We start from the raw sequence: 26,990 nt of genomic DNA, 5'->3' as shown, positions 1-26,990 counted from the left end.
GAGTGTCATCCGCTTTTCTCATATGTAGCAACATTTTTATAAAAGTTTCTCCATTTTCTCCTTTCTGAAAATCGCAATCATATCATCCGAGTACAGTCTGATTTTTTTCACAGACCCATTGACGATTTTGTTCCAACTCTCGGATCAAAATTGAACAGGTCTCTGATATTTTCCGCTTATTGCTTGGTCTGAAGAAAATAATCAGACGTGTGAATGGCCCTGTAGTCTATCATGAGCACGAGTGTTGTCAGTGAAAAACGTGGATAGCGCTTGTACGCGAAAAGGGGATGTCTGAATGAGAACGCGCAGATTCTGACCAAGAAATGCAGAATCTGCACAGAAAATTCCACAGTCAAATCTGCAACGTGTGCACATAGCCTTACATTCTGTGTGACACACACACTAAAAAAAAATGTCCTATCAATTTGAAAGGGAGAATAAAATTGCAGACAGGTGCTAGTCTTTTACAATCAGACGTTGCACTGCTATTAAATTGGACACATCCGGCAATTCATTGCTTTTCTACCATGTATTTGCTTCATGGCTGACACACCCAAGTTGCTGGTCAGCCTTTTGCCACCATGCTGTAAGGAAGGGTCCAGTTCGGAAGCTTGTGACATTAGCATGTTTTCTCTCTGCATTGTAGATACATATATGAAATGTAACTGCAAAATAATAAACACCCCTCAGTGTGCTATCATTCCTCCCTAGGCTCCACTTTCCATGTGCTGAGGACATGGGGGGGATCTGTGTTGTGGTTGGTGATACTGAATTCACCAACTTTCTCTCTCAGTGGTCACTGCTCTTACAACCTATGAGAAAGCTTCCAAATAATCCAGCCTGTGGCTGCAGCAGGTGTAATCTCCGGAATATGCAGATCCAGGTCTTCATGCTATGGTGTTTGCATGGCTTTTATTCCTGTCACTCCTCCCCACCCTAGTGATGACAGGAGACAGAGGAGGAGCTGCTGCTGCACGGAGGCTGCGAGCACTGAGCTCGGGCTGAGGAGGGATTCACACCCGGCATTGCCCCTCTCTGGATGGAATGTTGCTGGTAACTCTCTTCCTGCTGTGTTCTGTGCAGACAGGTGAGTGCGGGACGCTGGGTACTCACTGACCCTGCACACACTGACCGTGCACTCACCGACCCTGCACCCACCGACGCTGCACACACTGACCACTCCAACACTTGGAGCAGAGTTTATTGGGTGCTTTGCACCTGGGATGTGAGGTGTTTGCAAGTTCGCCCCTTAGTTGTGACATTGATGTGTGTGCAGTAATAGCATTAATAAGGGATCTGGGTAGTGAATGCCACTGGCTCAGCAGCCATATGCCAGCGCTGATTGTTTCTCTATTTATGTTACTTTCCTTCTATTTACTTATCAAATACATTGTATCCTGTCTGCTGGTAAATAAAAGTTCACAATACAGCTAGGGCTGATACTTTACATAAGCTTTCTGGCTTATAAAAAAAAATAATAATAATAATTATATATATATATATTTTTTTTCTGCTTGTATATTTATGTCTTATCTGTGCGCTCTGTATGTTTATGGCCCCATGACATTTGTCTGCTGTTGATGATTTTGGAGAAAAGGAGGGGGATGCTGGTTGTCACAAATGCAGGAGGGGCAATAACATATAATTATGTGTAGGTATATGTCCTCAATGTAATGATGTCTGGTTGGTCTTGGAGGATGTGTAAAGTTAGATAACAAGGGGTTAATAATGATTTTATTTTTATATAATTTTTATTATTTTTATTATTTTTTGTGAATGAGTGCCTTGCTTTTTACACTCTATCCACGTCGGTGTGGGCACTGTGACCAATACTGGAAGTATATTGGTAGTATTATGGTCATTTTTGGAGGTATTACAGCTGGTAAAAACAGCATTATTAGAATGATTTCACACTTGGCGCAAAACTAGTTGCAAAAAAAAAAAGCAACAACAATATTTTGCCTAAGCTATGCCAGTAGTTAGTATTAGTGCTAGAAAATATGTCTACTATCAAATCCTGATACATAGTGTTACGCTGTATCTATTGCATCTGGTCTATTTCTTTCTATTGTTGGATACTTTCCTTGCTCTCATGTTTTAACAAGACCTCTTGAGGGACTATATATTCCAGAACTTGCACTGAGCAGGCAAACTTGTGCATTTCATGTCCACAAGATGAAGTGGCAATAGTGCATTTGACAGTGCAGCGTGCACAATCTGCATCTTTATTGTGCTGCAGAGCAATTAGAGGGGGAAGTGATTGTGCACAGAGGATCTGGCTGCCCCAGTCATCCTGTACCATTGCCTGTTGCAGAGTGGAGACCCTACAATGTAGCAGCAGTTGCCTTTATGGCCATTACTACTGTGTGTGCACTTGTAAAGAGAATGCATTTCTTTCTTGCGTGTCTTGTAGCGCTGCGGTCGCATTGCATGCAGATTCCTGTGCATCTACGTATCACCAGGTTTGCAAATCACTATTCATTGTTTATAGGTTGCAGACTGTGATTCACATGATACAGATGGATGTTTGTTCCTTAAAATTGTGGCTGATGACTCCAGGGTTTATTTCTTACATTTGCTAGCGGTGGTCAGCGAGTAAAGTTTGCAGAGCATTGTACAGCTGGCCATAGAGGTAGCAATTCTTTCAAATGTATCCTCCAAGATTTTCCCTCTTGATTTTTGGAAGCAGCAGAACACAATGCCCCCCAGCCTGTAACATGGCGGATAAAGTGTGTAATATGTATCACCGTTACACCCTAATGGCAAATCAATATTAAAACCGTTGTGATAAATAATCCAAGGATTTGCATTGCATCCGATCGATCAGATTGCGTGTGATCTTGGATTTCGTGGTGTTTCCCCAATGAATGTGATTTTTCTGATTTCGTTGATCTGCAGCATGGAGCAGACTGGACCGATTGGGCTCGTCTTCATCTTCTAGGATTCCTCTCTCATTTCTTGCACCTTTTATCCGTACTCCGTCCTCTGCACCTGAGTTTGCATGTCCTCGAGTACCTGCCAGTTCTCAACTCCCTTTGTTTGCCTTCTTTTAACAAAAGGGACACACATTTGTTTCTGTTGCCAGGAGTGAGGCGAAAACACAGGATGTCATAAAACAGAAGGGATACTGTGGTTGACCTGGGACAAGTCTGGACCTGTAGGAAAACTCGAGGAAATTGCTGGGGCTGTTCACTTATAGGGTTAAAGTCTCTTTCCCTAATTCTCTGTCCCCATTACCTGTGGAGCCCCCCCAAAATTCTCCACCTATAAACAAATACTTTGCCCATTGTAAAATTCAATGGTGTCTATGCCATCTGTCGTCGTCGACTATACGGTACAGGCTGAGAATATAATGGAGCCTCCTACTGAACTGGAGCTGGATGCACCATTGACTTCCATTGCAGATTATACGCTTTCCTCTGGAGCTAAATCCACCATTTTTGGGTAGGATGCAAAGAGCCCAGTAACCAATACGACTATGTAAAGCTATATAGGATCTATACGCACCAAAAATGTGCAGGTATATTACGTGGCAGAAGGGCTCGTGGACTTTTCCCCTGTCCTTACATCATCCGATCGGTGTCCTACCAGGAATACTAATATCCAAAATGCCAAATTTTGCAACTCTACTGCAATTTCACGTGTTGATAAAAAGCCTTCCTCCTGTCACCGCCATGCCCCTATAGTGCACCAGCGTCACAGATGCTTTGAGGTTGGCCTTCTGTGTTGTAACGATGATCTCTTCTCAACTTCCATCACTGCTGGAAAACTATTCAGCAGGGCAGTCATGTCCTTAATGGTTTTCCTAGAAAGTGCTCGATTCGTTTTGTACCTCTGACAAGGAGCTATGAAAACTTCCAGGATTTCATATATATAAAAAAAATAAAATAATCCACTTTATTTTTACCCTTCTATAAAGCGTTGTATTACTAACGCAATAAACATAAATCTCACCGCAGACTTTAATAAATACATATATATGGCCGTCTATAGACTCAGGGCTTCTTATATGGCAATGCATTGGTACAGCTCTCCGGTATACGTCTGTGATATTTAGGCAGCAGGAAAATGTTTTCCTCTAGTTCTTCTCTGGTCGTGCGTTTTAGATTGTGCTGCCACCAGGCAATAATCATCATCGGTGTAGCGCGGTTATCGATCGATGTTTGTATTGTTCTAACAAGTTTTCTGCGTCTCCCATAGTAAATATGTTTTGTATCTTTTCTCTGACTGATGAATTTCTCTTCACACCAATTATTCTACATAAGCGCGTCAGACAATGATTAGCTCTGTCAGTAATATCTGCAGTGCACATCATGGCGAGCCGGGCCTTCCTGCTTGTTTGTTCTTGTATGTAGAATGATCTCTCTGTGTACATGCACAAATCCATACGGCACCTGGACATATAGTCACATATATGAAGACCTACTCGTATACATGCAGCAGCATACACCTTTCACAAATGCATGCATATATAAAAGTTCATACATGTACATACTCTATATGCATATACATAATTATATACATATACACACCATATATGTACAAACATACTTGTATACACAGACCTACGGTACATATATTCACCCATGTGTGCGTTTAATGTGCATACACCTATATTACATATACATGCACACGTTTATATACATACACTCATGAATACAGATAACAACATATACAAATCCATACGCATGCATGCAAACACGTACATAAATGCACACGTGTGTATGCGTATATATCCATGAAAACTGTGTGTGTGTATATATATATATATATATATATATATATATATATATACACAATCTCATACTCACACATGTATACACACATGCATATATTCATGTACACATACTGATCCACACGTGATATATGCATACTCGTGTGTATCAGTAGGTGTGCATATATTTGTGTGTGAATATATGTATGCATATGAGATGCATACATATGATGCATATGAGATATATACCCACAAACTTATACACGCGTGCTTGTATCGGTATGTTATGTGAATGTATTCTTGTGTTCATGTGTCTATCTATGCATGTATACATTTCCCCTGCATACACACATAAATACATGCACACATGCTCATGCATGCATGTGTGTATGTATATGTGTGTGTGTATATATATTCACTGATAAGTATATATATGTGTGTATGTGTGTGTGTGTGTGTATATATATATATATATATATATATATATATATATATATATATATATATATATATATATATATATATATATATATATAATATTGCACATTCATATTTTATCGTACACTACTTTTGCAAGTATTCCAGTTTCCTTCTTTGTGCATCTTTTCCATCCGGACGCCGACGTCTTCTATCCACTACTTGTATTAATAGATTTTATTGCCTACTTGAAAACTTGCCTTTGAGTCATTTTCTGCATTTCATCGTCATTGATCTTCCTTCTCTCTGGATTAGGATTTGTTGGGTCAGTGGACTCGTGATTTTCGGTGTTTCCGCATGGAACCGCCGTACATATGTATGTTACCTTTCTGTCCCTCTGTGGTTTGCTTTCATCAGGCTGCTTGTTTGTTTCGTTCTGCTTGGGGTAATCTTCTGCTCTTCATCGCTCCCTCCTTCCTCTTCCTCTCTTACTGTAACTTGTGCCCTCTGGGATGGACCCTGAGCTCCCCATTAATCAGTAGGTCAGACCTCTAGGGCTCTCAGAGACTCTTTATCTGTCCGAGACTTAACATCCCACTGCCAGGGATACCATTCATTGTCTCCTAATTAGCTCAATTAACCCTATTCTTTGCCCTTCCATATGCTGGAGATATAGGGGGAAAAATAAGGTCAGTTTTGGAATAAAGTCTCTTTCTGCACCTGTCAGTAGGAAATGCTGCAAGTAGGCTGTGGTGCTGCCACTAATTATTCCTGTACCTACAGCTCATTAACTCTTCCAAGGCTGCAAGATGTCAATGGGAAGGGGAGGAGGAGGCGGCAGCCATTTGTCTTGATTTGCCTTGCGATGCATTTTATCATAAGAAGCCATTGCAGATTTAAGAGATGCTCGTGCCTGATCACATCCAGATGTAGCGGAGCGTGGACAAATACGCCAGATATTCTCTGCTCTTCAGAAAGAGAGCCACATTTTAGGTGGGGCAGAGGGGGGAGGAATGTAAACTCGCTTCTGTCCCCCACTCCTCGTTATTAAAAGATGTAGAATTTCATTTCAATTCCCAGCTCCTCATTCCTCCATATAGGGCACCGTTAAACCCACAGTGAAAATCTCGCACGCCCGTCGTCTCCCCTTTTGTGTTTCTCATTCTTTATTTTCCACGTTCATTTTTTGTTTTCGACTTGCAAATGAGGAGCTCGTATACCGAGCCATTAAACAGATTTGCTAGCCGAAGCGGAAAAAAATAAATGTTCTCAAGTGCACTGAAACATTTTGCCCTGTTCCTCTTTGGATAAAGGGGGTCCCCTAAGTCCACTCTTTCTAAATCCCTTTTATGAGGAGTTCCCCCCCCCCCCCCGATAAGGATGTTTCCATCGCCCTTCGCCAATATCGGGTCCCATTCCTCCTTTCTACTTTAGCAAGGCTCTCGGAATATCGTAATAAGGCGCAGGAGAGGGTTAAGCTCGGCGGAGACGTCGGCTGTGCCACGCAGGGGTCGCTTTTTTGCACTTCATTTGTTTATGTTAATGTTTGCGACAGAAATAAGATGCAGGAAGGTGGGGGGATGGATGCCGGAGGGTGGGTGTTGGGGTGTACCATCTGACTGAACTGGAAGGTTTATCTCGCGCTTGTGCAGAGAGATTTTTGAGAATCTTATACTTTTTATGGCAAGCGGATTCTAAAAAAACCTGAAAGTTTTTATAATTTATTTGGATCTGAATTTAGAAATGTTATTTGTGTCTTCGGCGTAAGGAAAGGTTGTGAGTAGTGATGAGCGACCATGCTGGGATAAGGCATTATCAGAGAATGCTCGGGGGCTAACAGAGGGTCTTTGCGTACTTGAAAAACATGTTCGAGTCCTCGCGGCTGTTCGACAGTCCCAACCCATGCAGGGTTCGGCTGCTTGTTGTCAAACAACCGCAAGACATGCAGCCGCGGGGACTGGAACATTGTTTTTTGAGCACGCCGAAGACACTCGGCGAGCACCCGAGCATGCTCATGTAAGCGGTCATTTTTAGGCCTATATAAAACATAGGAACAAAAATAACCAAGTGTTTGATCGGCTGACCTGTTCATGTGAAGTGATGACTGCAAACATCCAAGTTCTCAGTCAGCCAATTGCCGGTCTGTAGAAATGGTCCTTCACTCATTTCTGGATGGACCACTTCACATCTTTAGATAAGGGAGGGTGTAAAGTGTTACCACCAAGTAGATGAATGATCCGAGATGTATCTGATCTGCAGAATCTGGGGACGACCACCAGGGCCCCGCCATCAGGGCATTACTGGTGTATGGGACCCAGACTGGGTGAGACAGCTGATCAGCCTAACCGCTGTATAAAGGCCTGGCAGACTATGGAACCCTGGGGTCCGGGCTAATTACTTGGCTTTATTAAGCCCCTGGGTTCAGTCACTCACAGCCATAGCCTACTTCCATTGTATGGTTGAAACAGAGGGGGCTGGCCGCATCTGACATCAGTAATGTTAGGCGCTGCCGGCCTGCCCTCCATTCCCTAGCCGCTGGTGCGCCCTGGGCCCTTGCGCCACGTTATATGCAGGAGTTGAGGGCCCTCCCGCCCACTCGCCCATCTGACCTCGCATTCGCACACACGCTACTCTTCTTGTGCCCCCCTGAAGTTGGAGGCCATCTGTCTTGCGCGTGCCTGAAAACTGCTAAGTACAACTCTGCCTGCCTGCAATAAGGTACAGTTGTGCCTTATCAGGGATATTCTAGTAACTTATCCCCTATACACAAACATATAGGATAATTATTAGGGCCAGTTCATATGGTGGATCTTCAAGCAGACGTTTGGCGCGGACAGCCACGCCGACATTCTGCTGAATATCCACTTCCGCTTCCTTCAGGCCTCCCATTCATCTCTATGGGAGACAGTGAAGAAGATTATGAAGCGGCAGGTTTCAGCTGCAGCCGTGCTGAGAAAGCAGCTGTCCACAAATTCTGCTTGAAAATTGCCGTATGAGCTGACCCTTATCAATTGGCCATGCATGCAACCGCTCGATCAGCTGCTCCACTCATTTCAGGAGGCGGTGAGATTTATGGGGGTTCTGTTCTTGTGATCGATCGGGGGGTCTCCTCAGACGTTGAAATCCCACTGATCCCGAGAACAGGGACCCCATAACTCTAGCCGCCCCCAAAATGTTCAGAGCCGCTGGTCAGCTGCAGCCGCTTGATTAATTTGAATGGGAGTTCTGGGAAAAAAACAAAAGCTGATGGCTATGTATGTGATCGATGGGAACTGTTAGTGTGTGTGATTGGTGAGTGGGTGGTGAGACTGTGGAAGGTTTGAGGGGTGGAGGGAGATCTGGTGTGGAACCTCAAGGGGGCCCAAAAATGTTGCCAGTATGGAGCCCTGAAATTCCCGGTGGCAGCCCGGATGACCACTACACAATGTACGGACCGGTGCTGTCCCGGCTCCATGCACAGTTTACATCCAGAGCAGATAACAGCTGATCGGTGGAGGTGTCGGATTCGCCCCAATCTTTTCTGTGACCCTTTCCTAAGCATGTTGTAGGGACAGATACCGTAATTCCAGTGATATATCACTTACTGGGCTGCTTGGTGCAGTTTTGATAAAATCCTTGTTTTCTTCTGTAGATGTAGCAGTGCTGTGACCCTACCTCACAGTGTACATAGGAAGCAGCCAATCATTGGTGGAGGCAGGGTTACACAGATTATCTGGACTGCCTGGCACCAGACACCTAGTCCTGCCCTTATAATCAGTGTTTTATCAGCAGGAGATTAAATTGAAACTACAGTAAGCTGCTGAGTAAGTGACGCCTTGCTGCAGTCGGGCTCTTTTCCCTTAAATTATTCTGCTCTCAGATTAAATGGCAAAAACCTGCTGACAGATTCCCTTTAAAGGTGTGTCCACTATTAGAAAATGTGGCTGCTTTCTTCCCAAAATGGTGCCACACTTGTCCACAGGTTGTGTATGGTATTGCCTCATAGACCTATTGGGCTACAAGACATAATCAATGAACAGATTTGGAAAAAAAAAAAAAAATGTAATGTCCATTGTAGTTTTCTCTAAATTATATGAGAGGATCCCTTCTAAAAAAAAAAAAAAGACGTTCCCACCTCATCAATGAGGTTCTCTTATGTGGGATATTTTGGTAGGGGTATGACCTAAAGGAAATAATAGAAATAAAGGGGCTGCAGTGCTCCAGACTTGTCCTCACCAGCAGCGCTCCCCGCACCTGCTATGTAGGAGAACTGCATTCAGATAACTGTGGCCAGCTGCAGTTCCCTCTAGAGCTGGGTTGCAACACTGGGGGGCTGTCTGATGCCTGGACAGAGACGGGGTCTGTCTTAGCTACTGAAATGAGCCGATCAGGCAGCAGGCAGCCCCCTACACAAAGTCCGGAGTGCACACCAAAAATTCTTGTTTTGAAACCAAAGTAAGGGTATGTGCACACGTTCAGGATTTTTCGCGGTTTTTTTCCGCGTTTTTTAGGGATAAAAAGGAAATAAAAATGCATACATATGCATCCTATCATTTAGAATGCATTCTGCAATTTTTGTGCACATGATGCGTTTTCTTCCGCAAAAAAAACGCATCGCGGTAAAAAAAAGCAGCATGTTCATTAATTTTGCGGTGTTTTTTCGCGTTTTTCCCGCTTTATAATGCATTGGGAAGCTCCGGAAAAAAACGCGAAAAAAGCGCAAAAAACATGTAAAAAACGCGCGAAAAAAAACGCATGCGGATTTCTGGCAGTAATGTCCGTTTTTTTTGTCAGGAAATTTCTGCAAGAAATCCTGAACATGTGCACATACCCTTAAGCTGGCGAGACCTGTGACCAGCTCTGATATCTGATAAAAGGCATCTTTTATTAATTCCAGTTTATTAGTAAGTTGTCTGTATTTTAAACCTATGATAACATATATTTTTTGCAACTGGACAACCCATTTTTATAATAATAATAATCCATCCGGATCATACTTCCCTTATTTGTCATCATCCACTTTTCTCCCCATTTTCCAAAAGTGGTGAGAAAAGAATAAAAAGTTTATGCAAATATGGCATGCACTCAAATTTTACAACTTTTGCACCAAACTACTAGTGCAAAGCTGCTAATAAATCTCCCCACCCCTACTGATGGAATTTAGTGGTTATACAACCCCTGGCAAAAATTATGGAATCACCGGCCTTGGAGGGATGGTCATTCAGTTGTTTAATTTTGTAGAAACAAAGCAGATCACAGACATGGTACAAAACTGCAGTCATTTCAAATGGCAACTTTCTGGCTTTAAGACACACCAAACGAAATCAAGAACAAAAAATGTGGTAGTCAGTAATGGTTACTTTTTTTTAACCAAACATAGGGGTAAAAATTATGAAATCACTCAATTCTGAGGAAAAAATTATGGAATCACCCTGTAAATTTTCATACCCAAAAATGAAACCTGCATCAAATTAGATCTGCTCGTTAGTCTGCATCTAAAAAGGAGTGATCACACCTTGGAGAGCTGTTGCACCAAGTGGACTGACATGAATCATGGCTCCAACACGAGAGATGTCAATTGAAACAAAGGAGAGGATTATCGACCTCTTTAAAAGAGGGTAAATCATCACTCAATGTTGCAAAAGATGTTGGTTGTTCACAGTCAGCTGTGTCTAAAATCTGGACCAAATACAAAGAGCATGGGAAGGTTGTTAAAGGCAAACATACTGGCAGACCAAGGAAGACATCAAAGCGCCAAGACCGGAAACTTAAAGCAATATGTCTCCAAAACGGGAAATGCACAACAAAACAAATGAGGAACGAATGGGTGGAAACTGGAGTCAACGTCTGTGACCGAACTGTAAGAAACCGCCTAAAGGAAATGGGATTTACATACAGAAAAGCTATTAACACCTAAACAGAAGAAAACAAGGTTACAATGGGCTAAGGAAAAGCAATCGTGGACGGTGGATGACTGGATGAAAGTCATATTCAGTGATGAATCGCAAATCTGCATTGGGCAAGGTGATGATGCTGGAACTTTCTGTTTGGTGCCGTTCCAATGAGATTTATAAAGATGACTGCCTGAAGAGAACATGCAAATTTCTACAGTCATTGATTATATGGGGCTGCATGTCAGGTAAAGGCACTGGGGAGATGGCTGTCATTACATCTTCAATAAATGCACAAGTTTCTGTTGATATTTTGGACACTTTTCTTATCCCATCAATTGAAAGGATGTTTGGGGATGATGAAATCATTTTTGAAGATGATAATGCATCCTGCCATAGAGCAAAAAGGCCATGTTCACACTTTGCGGGTTTTACCGCGGACCCGCAGCGTTTCTGCAGCTGCGGGTCCGCAGCAGTTTCCATTGCGTTTACATTTACATGTAAACCCTATGGAAACCGCAACCCGCTGTGCACATGCTGCGGGAAAAACCGTGCAGAAACGCAGCGGTTTACAACCCGCAGCATGTCACTTCTTTGTGCAGAATCACTGCGATTCTGCACCCATAGAAATGCATTGAACCGCTTACTTCCTGCATGGGGCTGTGCCCACGTTGCGGGAAGTAAGCGGATAATGTGCGGGTGGTACCCGGGGTGGAGGAGAGGAGACTCTCCTCCAGGCCCTGGCAACCATATTTGGGGTAAACAAAAGAATTAAAATAAAAATCATGTTATACTCACCTCTCAGCGCTGCACGCGGCCGGCCGGTCAGAGTTGCTGTGCGAACAGGACCTGCGGTGACGTCGCGGTCACATGACCGTGACGTCACGGAGGGTCCTTCTCGCACATCATCTTTGGAACCGGACCGCCGGGTGCAGCGCCGATGAGATCTAGACGTCAGAGGGTGAGTATATAAACTTTTTTTTATTTTAACATTACTATTGATGCTGCATATTGCTGCATATGCAGCATCAATAGTATAGGCGGAAACCCGCAGTGGAAACCGCGGAACAAACCGCGATAAATCTGCAGGGATAACCGCAGCGGTTTTGCCCTGCAAACTTATCAAATCCGCTGCGGGAGAACCCGCAGAGGTCACCCGCAAAGTGTGAACATGGCCTAACTGTGCAAACATTCCTTGAAAAAAGACACATAAGGTCAATGTCATGGCTGCAAATAGTTCGGATCTCTATCCAATTGAAAATCTTTGGTGGAAGTTGCAGAAAATGGTCCATGACAAGGCTCCAACCTGCACAGCTGATCTGGCAACAGCAATCAGAGAAAGTTGGAGCCAGACTGATGAAGAGTCCTGTGTGACACTCATTAAGTCCAGGCCTCAGAGATTGCAAGCTGTTATAAAAACCAGAGGTGGTGCAACAAAATACTAGTGATGTTTTGGAGGGTTTTTTTGTTTGTTTTTCATGATTTCATAATTTTTTCCTCAGAATTGAGTGATTCCATAATTTTTCCCCTATGCTTGGTTACAAAAAGTAACCATTACTGACTACCACATTTTTTGTTCTTGATTTCTTTTAGTGTTTCTTAAAGCCAGAAAGTTGCCATTTGAAATGACTTTAGCTTTGTGCCATGTCTGTGATCTGCTTTCTTTCTACAAAATTAAACAATTGAATGAACAGCCTCCAAGTTCGGTGATTCCATAATTTTTGCCAGGGGTTGTAGTACTTGCAGAAAGTCTTCAACTACCCCATACTCATGGTGGTCCTTGCTGACTCTTCCCGCACAGATGATGTTAAGGAATGAAGGATCGGCCATGCTGAGTTATATCGCCCAATCCTTATTTTTCACTTGCTGTATTCGGCTTTCTCCAGCACTTCCATAGAGAATGAGTGGAGCAGTTCGCTCATCAGTAGTGACAACTTCTAAAGGTGGCAGTAACCCTTTAACCCCTTTCTGACATTAGACGTACTATCCCGTCGAGGTGGGGTTGGGGCCCGTATGACCACCGACGGGATAGTACGTCATATGCGATCGGCCGCGCTCACGGGGGGAGCGCGGCCGATCGCGGCCGGGTGTCAGCTGACTATCACAGCTGACATCTGGCACTATGTGCCAGGAGCGGTCACGGAACGCCCCCGGCACATTAACCCCCGGCACACTGCGATCAAACATGATCGCAGTGTTCCGGCGGTATAGGGAAGCATCGCGCAGGGAGGGGGCTCCCTGCGTGCTTCCCTGAGACCCCCGGAGCAACGCGATGTGATCGCTTTGCTCCGAGGGTCTCTTACCTCCTCCTCCTCCTCAGAGCAGGTGCCGGGAAGCCTCCAGGAGCTGTGCACGTCAGATCGCCGATCTGACACAGTGCACAGCAAAGTGTCAGATCGGCGATCTTACACCATAACATGATGCCCCCCCCCCCCTGGGGCAATGTTATAGTGTAAAAAAAAAAAATATTCACATGTGTAAAAAAACAAAAAAACAAAATCCCCCCCCCCCAAAAAAAAAAAAGTGTATATATATATTGTTCCTATAAATACATTTCTTTATCTAAATAATAAAAAATAAATAAAAGTACACATATTTAGTATCGCCGCGTCTGTAACGACCCGACCTATAAAACTATCCCACTAGTTAACCCCTTCAGTGAACACCGTAAAAAAAAAAAAAAGAGGCAAAAAACAATGCTTTATCATGCCGCCAAACATAAAGTGGAATAACACGCGATCAAAAAGCCGGATATAAATAACCATGGTACTGCTGAAAACGTCATCTTGTCCCACAAAAAACGAGCCACCATACAGTGTCATCAAAGAAAAAATAAAAAAGTTATAGTCCTCAGAATAAAGCGATGCAAAAATAATTATTTTTTCTATAAAATAGTTTTTATCGTATAAAAGGACCAAAACATAAAAAAATTATATAAATGAGGTATCGCTGTAATCGTACTGACCTGAAGAATGAAACTGCTTTATCCATTTTACCAAACGCGGAACGGTATAAACGCCTCCCCCAAAAGAAATTCATGAATAGCTGGTTTTTGGTCATTCTGCCTCACAAAAATCAGAATAAAAAGCGATCAAAAAATGTCACGTGCCTGAAAATGTCACCAATAAAAACATCAACTCGTCCCGCAAAAAACAAGACCTCACATGACTCTGTGGACCAAAATATGGAAAAATTATAGCTCTCAAAATGTGGTAATGCAAAAAAATTTTTTTGCAATAAAAAGCGTCTTTCAGTGTGTGACGGCTGCCAATCATAAAAATCCGCTAAAAAACCCGCTATAAAAGTAAATCAAACCCCCCTTAATCACCCCCTTAGTTAGCAAAAAATTAAACAATTAAAAAAAATTATTTATTTCCATTTTCCCATTAGGGTTAGGGCTAGGGCTAGGGTTAGGGTTAGGGTTAGTGTTGGGGCTAGGATTAGGGTTAGGGTTGGGGCTAAAGTTAGGGTTAGGGTTTGGATTACATTTCCGGTTGGGATTAGGGTTAGGGGTGTGCAGGGTTAGGGGTGTGGTTAGGGTTACCGTTGGGATTAGGGTTAGGGATGTGTTTGGATTAGGGTTTCAGTTATAATTGGGGGGTTTCCACTGTTTAGGCACATCAGGGGCTCTCCAAACGCGACATGGCGTCCGATCTCAATTCCAGCCAATTCTGCGTTGAAAAAGTAAAACAGTGCTCCTTCCCTTCCAAGCTCTCCCGTACGCCCAAACAGGGGTTTACCCCAACGTATGGGGTATCAGCGTACTCAGGACACATTGGACAACAACTTTTGGGGTCCAATTTCTCCTGTTACCGTTGGGAAAATACAAAACTGGGGGCTAAAAAATAATTTTTGTGGAAAAAAAAGATTTTTTATTTTCACGGCTCTGCGTTATAAACTGTAGTGAAACACTTGGGGTTTCAAAGTTCTCACAACACATCTAAATAAGTTCCTTGGGGGGTCTAGTTTCCAATATGGGGTCACTTGTGGGGGGTTTCTACTGTTTAGGTACATTAGGGGCTCTGCAAACGCAATGTGACGCCTGCAGACCAATCCATCTAAGTCTGCATTCAAAATGACGCTCCTTCCCTTCCGAGCTCTGCCATGCGCTCAGACGGGGGTTCCCCCCCACATATGGGGTATCAGCGTACTCAGGACAAATTGGACAACTTTTGGCATCCAATTTAATCTGTAGTGAAACACTTGGGGGTTCAAAGCTCTCACAACACATCTATATGAGTTCCTTAGGGGGTCTACTTTCCAAAATGGTGTAACTTGTGGGGGGTTTCAATGTTTAGGCACATCAGGGGCTCTCCAAACGCAACATGGAGTCCCATCTCAATTCCTGTCAATTTTGCATTGAAAAGTCAAACTGCGCTCCTTCCCTTCCGAGCTCTCCCATGCGCCCAAACAGTGGTTTACCCCCACATATGGGGTATCAGCGTACTTAGAACAAATTGTACAACAACTTTTGGGGTCCAATTTCTTCTCTTACCCTTGGGAAAATAAAAAATTGGGGGCGAAAAGATAATTTTTGTGAAAAAATATGATTTTTTATTTTTACGGCTCTGCATTATAAACTTCTGTGAATCACTTAATGGGTCAAAGTGCTCACCGCACATTTAGATAAGTTCCTTAGGGGGTGTACTTTCCAAAATGGTGTCACTTGTGGGGGGTTTCAGTGTTTAAGCACATCAGTGGCTCTCCAAACGCAAGATGGCGTGCCATCTCAATTCCTGTCAATTTTGCATTGAAAAGTCAAATGGCGCTCCTTTGCTTCCGAGCTCTGCCATGCGCCCAAACAGTGGTTTACCCCCACATATGGGGTATCGGCGTACTCAGGACAAATTGTACAACAACTTTTGGGGTCCATTTTCTCCTGCTACCCTTGGTAAAATAAAACAAATTGGAGCTGAAGTAAATTTTTGGTGAAAAAAAAGTTAAATGTTCATTTTTATTTAAACATTCCAAAAATTCCTGTGAAACACCTGAAGGGTTAATAAACTTCTTGAATGTGGTTTTGAGCACCTTGAGGGGTGCAGTTTTTAGAATGGTGTCACACTTGGGTATTTTCTATCATATAGACCCCTCAAAATGACTTCAAATGAGATGTGGTCCCTAAAAAAAAAATGGTGTTGTAAAAATGAGAAATTGCTGGTCAACTTTTAACCCTTATAACTCCCTAACAAAAAAAAAAAAATTGGTTCCAAAATTGTGCTGATGTAAAGTAGACATGTGGGAAATGTTACCTATTAAGTATTTTGTGTGACATATCTCTGTGATTTAATTGCATAAAAATTCAAAGTTGGAAAATTGCAAAATTTTCGCGAAATTTTCGTTTTTTTTTCACAAATAAACGCAGGTAATATCAAATAAATTTTACCACTATCATGAAGTACAATATGTCACGAGAAAACAATGTCAGAATTACCGGGATCCGTTGAAGCGTTCCAGAGTTATAACCTCATAAACGGACAGTGGTCAGAATTGTAAAAATTGGCCTGGTCATTAACGTGCAAACCACCCTTGGGGGTAAAGGGGTTAACTTGTCCATATTTTGGAAACCTCACCACAGTATCCACTATGAAAACTAGTTCTGCCATGAGATCTAGAGAGGTTTGTGCCGGGCTGACGAGATCCCATCTTGTGGGACACACGCCGGACACTCCACATGCAGAGAGATTAGCTTTAATTACTATACAATGTATCTATAGAAGGGCTACAGAGATGCCTTCATTATTTTCTGTAACAATGCTCCAGGCTCGGTATATAACCATATTGAACAACAGCCATTGTTACAACTGTCGTTCCGGATCTCGGCTTCAGTGTTCACAACTTTCACTGTACCTCCGGCTATACAATTCACATTTTGTATAGAAATGAAAGATGAAGAATGGAAGGGAAACAGAAAGGATGAGTCTACCTACACGGAGTATAACAAAACTCCTCTCTGTGTTAACCAGAAATATCTTTATACAGAGGTAGAAGACGGATACAATGTAATCGTCCGGCATTTACAGTGGCGACAGAAACAAAACCACTGAAATTAGTCACATTCCATGTATCCGTTATACAATGTAATTGTTCATATACTCTCCAGTATATACAGATATACTGCAGCATAGAGAAGATGATGGCGGCACAGAGTTTAGGGATTTTATAAAGGAGAGGGATGCAATATTTCCATTTTTGTTTGTACCTTATGTATTCTGATATTGAAGCCATACTCCCTTTTATTCACCTACAAATATATGTAAGGGGCAGATTGAAGGGAGTCTGACTACACAGGGCTTGTTCGTAGTCTGCTACCATGGTGATACATCATAGAAAAAGAACAATAGGAAATGTTTCATTAAGATGATGATCACAAGAGCTCGTTACTTGAGTTTGCACTGAGTATCGCGGGTGCTCGAGTGACATGTTGAAGTCCTGCGGCCGCATGTTTCGTGGGAATTCACTGCCATACACGGGCAATCCCCACATGTTTTGTGGCTACAGCAGCGAAACATGCGGCCGTGGGGACTCCAACATATCATTTGAGCACCCGTGATACTCGGTGCATACCCGAGTACCCTAGGCAAACTTCAGTAATCAGTACTTGTGCTCATTGCTAATTAAGACCTATTACAAATTGGTTACATTTTTGTAGATGCATTGGTGCAAAGTTAATATGGCCTTTAAAAAGGACCTCATAATAATAATAATTCAGTTAAATACCTTGTAAAAACCCCTGAGCTCCACTGATTCTGCCATTCTTCTCCGTTTTGTACTTCGTCACTCCATTGCAGAGATATTCACATTTCCTTCTTCTGGAGTACAGTATGTGAAATCTCTGCTTGTAGTCCAACTCGGCAATTTTTTCCAGAGTCTTCTCTCAGGGCATGTGGTTTTACCCCTCCCTCCCAGATGCTGCCGATCACAACTTAGCCACGTCTGACACTGCTAGATTCACCGCCAAGCTGTGATTGGTTGAATCTGGGAGAGAGGGGTGAAAGCGCATGCCTCCAGGGTAGATTCTGATGAAATGTCCAGTTGGACTAAAAGCAGAGGTTTCACATAGTGCACTCCAGAAGAAACAAATGTGAATATCTCTTCAATGGAACGACTCAGTGCAAAACGGAAAAAAGTGGCAGAATCAGTGGAGCTCAGAGATTTTACATAGGTCAATCACCAAACAAGTGTTTATTGGCCCATGTAACCGTGTCAGCATAGTGTGCTCTGAATCTTTTGAATGAAAAGATGGAGATAAAAATTTCTCAATTTTCTCCATTCTGTCAGTGTGCAGAAATTAGACTACACTCAGATGTCTTCCGAATATCGAATCTAACGTTTTACATGTGCACAGCCCCATAGAATAACATTGGTCCGAGTGCGAGCTGATGTTTTGTAGCTCATCACTGCCGGCAGCAATAAAACCTTGTGATTGTGCCCTGTGCATGCTCTATAGGGACAGTATTAACGACTGATCTCATACAGTTTGTGCTGGCCCATCTGAACGTGTTATTAAAAGAGCGGTGCAAAATTTTAAGCAAAAATTGCCCCTAGACAATTAATTGATTACGTGCCTTTCACGTAGCTTATAAAATAAAGCGCATCTTTAAGCTGGCGATAAACGTTAGATAGTTGCCAGCCAAATACTTGTTCAGCCAGCACTCATCCCTCCCACAGTCCATAGTGGTCGTGCGTTTTGAATTTGAGAGAAGTAAGCTTCTGATCGGCAGCTTATTTCCCATGAGAACATAAGGATTGGGCATGCTGCAGTCCATCAGCCCGAGCCTTCCCTCCTCCACCAACATCTGCCCTCAGGGATCAGTAGGACTATCCCTGGTGGGCCCGGACTTCCCAGTCTACTGATGTTCTGCTCGGTACTTGGTCACTAATGTCATAATGAGACCCATTTGACATATGCCACAGCAGAAGCAAATATGGTGAGTATTGGATAATTGCGACCAACCATATTGTTCTTCTGGATGGCATGTTCTCATTAATTTTTGTTGAATTCGGACTTATTAATAGGGTTACGTTCTTTAGGAAATCTCTTGTTAGAAAGGTCTAACCCTTAGGATTCTGGATTTGTAGGAGAACTTAGCAGCATGTGTTTAATTCCCCTGCAGCGCCTCCAGAGGGGAAATAAAGTATTACACAGCTCTATCCTTCTATTGCATAGACCTAGCAAAAGGGCGAGTCCTCAGACTCCAAAATGGTTTTTTTAAGCTGATCTTCACTCTAATAGTTCATGACTCTGAATGGGTGACTCCCCCCACAACCAATAGACGCATATCTTCATTAAAGGGAATTTTTTTTTTCAGAACCAGCCCAGAATGCTTAAAAGTAAAATTATGAAATATATTCACCTTAAAGATTTACCGTCACTTGACAGTCTCCACCAAATCTTGGTGCTTCTTCTTCTGGCCACACAGGTATGTTATGGCTTCAGCCAAGCACTTGACTCATCAGGGCCCAGTGATTTACTGCTGTAGTGGGATTGCCTGCAGGGGTCACACACTTCTGGCCAGGAAGACCACTGAGACTGGGAGGAGAACATTGGGCAATAATAGAAGAGTAGAGGGCAGGAATCAGGATGGTACTTTTATATTCTATTTTTAAGCTCTGAGTGTCTTTTTTTTTTTTTTTATCTTTAACTCTGATTTACTAAAGATATTTGAAAATTATATTTCTAAACGACACAACCCCTTTAAAAATGAGTTCTCATAAATATGTAATTTCTTCCTTGGTGTAAATGCCGCTGTTCTCCTGAATTCGGCAACATTTTTCTTTTGTTCCTGCGCCTCTCCATTCCTGAGATATGTCCTCTTCCGTGTACATAAATCTGTTTTTTTTTTGGCAACTGGGCGTGTTTGTAAAGACGACTCCCACAGTTATAGAGGACCACACCCTCTTGTCTAACAAGACTAGATATTTATGCAGGGAAGATTGGACGTATCTCCTTAATGGAGTGGCGTTGGAACAAAAGAAAAACATCGCCAGATTCAGGAGAGCAGCGGCGTTTACACCAGATAAAAGCATCACAAAAAAAGGACTTATCACTTACCATAAATAAGTAAAGTATTGGTTTTGATTTTCTTAAACAAAACATGGCCCATAAAAGTCATAGATGACAATAGAGGTAATGACACATTTACTACAGTACCTGCCTAAAATGACCATTTTATTTGTTTGGATCTAATTTTCTTCCTTTTGACAACCTACTCCAAAAAAAGTCACCAAGATATTCCATGTGTGTCTGTCTGGCATAATACATGCAGGAATGGCTATGTTTTAGTATGCGCCTTGTGACTCTCCTGACATTTATCCGAGCTGCTCAATATACATTAACAGCCTATGGGCTAAATTTAATCAGAACCGTAAATTGGAATTCACACTCTTTAATTTTTGTCTTTTCTCACTTCCCACCGTCAGGTTCAGTGTTCATTTACATCATTTTTCTCCTCAAAGAACGGCTCATGTCTTGCATTTTGTCCTGGGCAGTTGATGCGTTAGCCATTTACTGCGCCATTTTTTAAATATTTTAATGGTGTCCAATTCTTTAATAGGACTGCCCCAACATATATGGCAGACTACAGGCCGCAAGAACGTGGACCATGGAATTCATTGCAGTCCCTCAGCTTATTAAACATCATATAGGAAGCCATATTTGGCAATTCAACCAGATCGTCTCGGTGGCTCCCAGAAAAAGAGGAGACCACCCAGACTCCAGGACGAGTTGACAAACCTCCTGTGTGCCCCAAAAGGCTAACTACAGCAGGGCCTATAGTAATGATCATACTGGGCTCCCATTATTGCTCCACCCAGGACTGGAGATCCGGGAATTTATCCACTCTTCATTGTTCCATTTTGACTCATCCTTAACTTTACCAAAAAATGGCATTCATCACCAAAAATAAATGTAGGTTGCCATGTGCCACCAGCTCTGCCCATCAAGGCGTGGACTTCACAAGACCTTTTGAAGGGGTCCTGTGTTATCCGGCACCAAGACTTTAGCAGAAGATCCTGTGCATTGTTCGGCGCTGCCTCCATGGACCGGACATCCTACAAATGATCTGTGAGATTACAGCCTTGGAGATACGTCATCACCTTGAACTCTGTCATGTTCTCCAAACGATTCCTGGTCGATTCACCATTATCCTGCAAAAAAAAGGTGCTACAAGATGGGCAAAAAAATTAGGCTTGGGCATCCAAGGTTTTGCACCTCTCTAATTTTGCACGAAAGGCCCTCATACACATTAGACTAATGTTGGATGAACCTGCCGATATCAATGTGATCCGGGGCGCCGGTCGACTGATGGTTGGAGAAGATATCGATCAGGGGTCTCTGATTTCAGGCTCCCAGTCACAATATTCTCCTAGAGACAAGGCGCTGGCCGATGTGTTAGCCGGTGGCTTTCTCATGGAGAACACCCAAGCGCTGTGCCGAGCGAGTTCTCCTCTCTATAGGAGTCTTGGCTGAGATGGCCATAGGTAAAATGATCGGCCTGAGCATCGTTTGGTCCACAGTCCTCTAATGCGAGTGGCCAGCCTTAGAATGGCTCCATTGTAGCGCACCACCTTTTCCCGCTACGAAAATGTTAGTAACCAAGGTTTTATTTTTCATTTTTCCACCTCACTATTCCCTGCTTAATAGAGAAGTCTTCCATGGATTTTCCACTGTGGCAGCAATCTTTTGTGGAAATGCTGCAGAGTCACGTCCATGGACTATAGGAAATGCAGGGTGGGTCCACATGAGACTGATATAGTGGATTTTCCGCTGCCGGTTTGCAGATCCGCAATATATTACTGTACTAACATTGTGGTTGAGATGTTACCAAATCTCATGTGCGCACACACCAAAAAAAAATTCACACCAAATAACACGGATTTCACTGCAATTTTTTTTTTCTGTAGAATTTACACTTTGCAAATCCAAAGCACTTGGCAGTTTGGAAAATCTGCAGTGCAGGAATAAAACGTTGTAAAATATTGTTTATATTGCTACTTTTCTAATAACCAGCAAATTTTTGGGTTCTGTGCACAAACGCCCCTGAATCTGAGTTTTTCTAGAATGCAAAATTCTTCTAAAGTGCGTTAACGTGTAAGTAGTGTGTGCAGCGTCCTACATCTACAGGCCTGTTGTTGAGCACATCCTATAGCTGGAAGCCTTGTGTAGCTTAAGGTGTTAATGTATGGCACAGTGCAGAGACAAAGCCTGGGCGTCAGTCAGCGCATGTGAGAGGGGTAATTACTGTCAGCCTGGTAATGAGAGAGGAGGGGGTCGGATTGTAACCTTCCCCCATCTCTATTACCGGTTTCACTTCCTTCAGCCGCTTGTTTCCTCAACAACGTCCTATCAACTGTAATAACTGCAACATAGGAGGTTAGTCCTGGAAGTAGAGAGTAGAGGAGAGTCGGAGCACTGAAGGAAAGTCAGATTCTGGAAGTATGTGCCAGACATTATAAATCCCATTAAAGAAAACGACAAGGAGGCTTATCTCCACCTCTTGGTCGGAAAAGGCTGATAATAAAGTGCACGCACATTTACATCTTCTTATAAGAGACCAAGTCACGATCACATGTCTACAAGAGAGAACAATGTTATGTCCAATGTACATGTTGGGTGGGGAGTCCATGAAGGGGCTGCGATCAGCCAAACTGTTAAAAACCACCTACCTAAGATTGTAGAGTTCGCCATTGTTCCACCAGCTCTGACCCATCAAGGTATGAACTCCACAAGACCTCAGAAGGTGTCCTGTATTATCCAGACCTTTTAGCAGCAGATCTTGTGCTTTGGTCAGTATGGTCTCCGAGGATCGGACTTGTCTTTCCAGCACATCCCACAGATGATTGATCTGATTGAGATCTTGGAATTTGGAGACAAGTCGTCACCTTCAACTCATGTCATGTTCCCCAACTATTTCCCAACCTAGCATTATCTTGCAAAAAGAGGCGCTGCCATTAGGGAATACAAGATGGGTACGTATGAGTCTGACACCCAACCAGTTCACAGATTGTCCTTCCTTAAACCAGTTTTAGTAGATACTTACTTCTATATACAGGAAATCCTCCCACATGACCCATTGTGAACCAGGAATCGCCTGTATGCCAGCAATATTCCACAAGACTTGTCATATATTGAGAACACCCCACAAGACACGTCATATACTGGTAAAAACCCTGGAGTCCCTTTGTGTGCTGGGAACACTCCACGGGACCCTCTGCATACTGGCAACATCCCACAAGACTGTTGTACACTGAAAACACCCCATGAGACCCACCATATACCGGCAACACCCCACAAGACTTATTGTGTACTGACAGCAGCGTTCAAGACCTGACATGTACTGGGGACACCACACAAGACCCGACATATACTGGGAGCACCCCTCGAGACCCTTTGTATATTGGTAATATCCCACAACTCCTGCCGTATACTGGGAGCACCCCACAAGACCTGCCATGTACTGGGAGCACCCCACGAGACCTGCCATGTACCGGGAGCACCCCACGGGACCGGCCGTGTACCGAGAGCACCCCATGAGACCGGCCGTGTACCGGGAGTGCCCCACAAGACTGGTCGTGTACCCGGAGCACCCCACGAGACCGGCTGTGTATCGGGAGCAGCCCACGGGACCGGCCGTGTACTGGGAGCACCCCACGAGACCGGCCATGTACCGGGAGCAGCCCACAAGACAACCTGTATATTTAGAACACCCTATTAGACCTTTCATAAACCAGGATCACCTAGACCCCTTTATCAGGAGACTTTCCATTTTGGAGATGCTCTCATCCGGTTCGCTAGATATCACAATTTGGCCCTTGCCACAGCCGCTCATATCCTTACACTTGCTCATTTTCTTGCTTCCATCACCTCATGTCCACCACTGGCTGACCACTTGCTGTCTGATTTTCCTTGACAGTTACTATTCTCATGAGATAATGTTCTCATTTCTGCGTGGTTTTAATGTAATGGCTGGTGAGTGCATTTCACTAATGTATTTATATTGTCGGGAACGTTTTCCTATTTTCTGTAGTATATATCTGTTGTCCATCCATGGGGGTCTCCGCTCGCCGTGAGGACGGTTGATCTCCCAGGTCCTGTTCTGGTAGCAGGTGGCCGCATCCACAGATGTCTCCTGTGATTTAGCAATATTACAGTCTTAGTTTGATGTTTTTTCTTTTTAATCTGCATGATTGGGACCCGATTTTATATGAAAAGGCGGCATTAGGATAGTGCTGTCCCTGTTATATTTCAAAGAAGATTATGTGGTTTTAAGGTCATGTTTCCCCCACACGCCCCGTCCATATCTCATCCCCCCCACCCACTCCCATTATTAAAAATCCACCCCCTCTATGGCTGGAACAATCCTCTGTTATAATCCCCAGGATTTCTCTTCATATCTGGTCCTATTTCAATTTGCAATGCTGAGATAGAAGTGTGCCAGCCTCCCAGCGAACCCTTTCGTTCACCTTTTGCCCTCCTTTATTATCATCTCTGCTTTTCCGCTTGTGCATTTCTTAGCCAAGATAGCCCCACGCAGGAGCCCTCTACGGATCAGTGGGCCCTTTAAGACAGGTTATTAAATTATCCAAATATGTAATGCAAATCATAGGACCCAACTTCTCTTTTTTCAAAGAGCAAAAGTTATTTATTAACTTTTTGGATACTGAGGTTTTCAGAAAGCATCCGAGTATCCAAGAGCTGCACTCGGGTGTCTCCGCCAGTCCCCTATAGAATGAAAGGAGCAACAGAGCGCATGTGCGTCCTGGGCTCCACTCACACAGGGGACTCGGGACCTCCGATCTAGTGACTGTGGGGGTCTCGGCAGCCACATCCGTCACAGAAAATTACAATGTGGGTTTTGGGGCGATTTCTTAGTGATTTCATGAGTGATCTTTCCTTCATGTAGTCACCCACAAAGGCGTCCAGGATATGGGAGCTGGGTATACGTCACATTCATAGGGAAGGTGTATGCTAAGATGGCAGGGTTTCGCCACTGAAGGGCATGTTTTTGCTATTATATTATTGCTGTTTCTTTTAGTTACTATTGACAATTTTGTCTTTTAAGACTCTAAAATCTCTCCTGATTCTGTGCAGCATATGTTCTCTCTAAACCGCCCGTGTCCTCACCTGCCTGTGTGTCTGGGTCTGCGCTGACCTGTCTGTCTGACACTACTTAGACAGGACTCCCCTGTCATTAAGGGGCTTCAATCTGTTAATAATCCCTTTTGAGAGCACTTAAAAATCACATGGACTCCCATGACTGGTAGATGCCTTATTAGACATGTATTGTCCACACCCATCAACATATGTTACATTACGAGCCCTGTCTGCAGGATTTTCTTTTTTTTATTCATATCTCACAATCCTCTTCCTCACTAAATTTTAAATTCAAATTGTATAAGATTACACCTCTCGTGCCCAGTGATGATGGGCAATCATCTGCTCGATTGCCGGTGGCCAGACAGATACCTGCTCGGCCAACTGATTCCTCGACTGTCGCTTGCCAGGCCGACCAATGCTTGGACAGACGTCTGCCCCAGTGGTCGCCTGCTCGGCTGACCGATGCCCAGACAGTCGCCCTTGGACAGTTGCCTGCTCGGACGACCGATGTCCAGCTGGTCGCCCACGGACGGTCGCCTGCTCGGCCATCGGATGACCTACTCTTCCTTACTAAGTTTTAAATTCATATTGTATAAGAATACAACTCTCATGTGCCCAGTGATCATGGTTGATCAGTTGACTGTCGCCTGCTCGATTGCTGGTGCCCAGACAGATGACTGCTCGACCAACTGATTCCCTAACTGTCGCTTGCTTGGCCAACCAATGCTTGGACAACCAATGCTTGGACAGATGTCTGTCCCGGTGGTTGCCTGCTTGGCCGACTGATGCCCCGATGTAGGATTGCTCAGCCGACTGATGCCCGGACGGTCACCTGCCCTGCTGACCGATGCCCGGGCAGTCGCCTGCCCTGCCGACCGATGTCTGGACGGTCGCCTGCCCTGCATACCGATGCCCGGACGGTCGCCTGCTCAACCATCGACTTACTACTTTTTTATGTATATGATTATCTGAATAGGGTTATTACACCAACTCTTAGGTAGTAAATATAGGATCGGTGCGGGTTTCAAGAAATGAGGATCCCATGTCCACATGTGAATTGAACTGTAGAGCTCATATGCGTCACTGATGCTTCAGTCATTGTTTTGAGAGTGGTGGCCACACATGCATATCCCATCTCCCGTGGATCCAGAATGAATGGATAGATGTTCATGGACATGCGATGTGTCTGTTTTAGCCCCATAGAAGTAGATGGAGCAGTGGTCACACACGTACACTACGGTTCCCGCAGATCCAATGAAGTGAGCTGTGCAGTGATCACTCATGCACTACCATTCACCCAGGACCCCCACTTTCAGAATCTATGGTCTGACCCCCAGAAATCATACATTTATCACATAGGAACACAGCTGTAGTATCATGCGGTGCTATTATACACACAGCCATGGATACAAAGAATATCAACGAAAACTACTCTGAATTGTAATGATTTATTGTATGATATTGGTTACATGAGCAAAACGGACCCCAGACCTCAGGAAAAGGTATGAATTGTTTCCTCATTACTTTGTACCAGTGATTAAAATGATAGCACCAAGAAGCTGTCAGACAGATTGTAAGCCGTGTGACCAGCACTGTTTGCTAATACATCACAGATATTGAGCTATTGCATCAGGTCCGACATATGGTATTTACTATGTTTACATAGAGAAACCATATGAAAAATGTATACAGGAGGAATACAACCCTTTACAATATATACACACTATGCGGAGAAAAGTATGTGCCCCCTCCACATTCACCAACAGGAGCTTTCCTATCCTCCCATCCTACATCCATAGACATTAATATGGAGCCGGCTCTCTGCAGCTGTAACATTTCCCGTTCTTCTAGGAAGAAGTTCTACAAGATTTTGGAGGACTATGTGGGAATTTTT

General features: G+C 43.6%; 1 protein-coding gene across 8 annotated transcripts in view; it reads left to right on the top strand.

Annotated features, from left to right (window-relative positions):
* Window positions 1-905: 905 nt before the first annotated feature.
* The window catches only part of DSCAML1 (DS cell adhesion molecule like 1), a 243,785-nt gene continuing 217,700 nt past the window's right edge, over window positions 906-26,990 (top strand). For 2 of the 8 annotated variants that reach the window (XM_077249895.1, XM_077249892.1), the window contains exon 1: window positions 933-1,087. In XM_077249895.1, the coding sequence (XP_077106010.1) occupies window positions 1,045-1,087 (43 nt within the window). In that variant the 5' untranslated portion in view covers window positions 933-1,044. Of the gene's footprint in view, window positions 1,088-25,880; window positions 26,053-26,990 lie in introns of those variants that run through there. The other 6 variants (XM_077249891.1, XM_077249890.1, XM_077249896.1 and 3 more) reach the window with 5 other exon arrangements.

The sequence above is a fragment of the Ranitomeya variabilis genome, chromosome 4 (assembly GCF_051348905.1).
Source record: "Ranitomeya variabilis isolate aRanVar5 chromosome 4, aRanVar5.hap1, whole genome shotgun sequence".
Taxonomy (NCBI): Eukaryota; Metazoa; Chordata; class Amphibia; order Anura; family Dendrobatidae; genus Ranitomeya; species Ranitomeya variabilis.
Note: the sequence above shows the minus strand (reverse complement) of the source record. Positions and strands in the feature narration are given on the sequence as shown.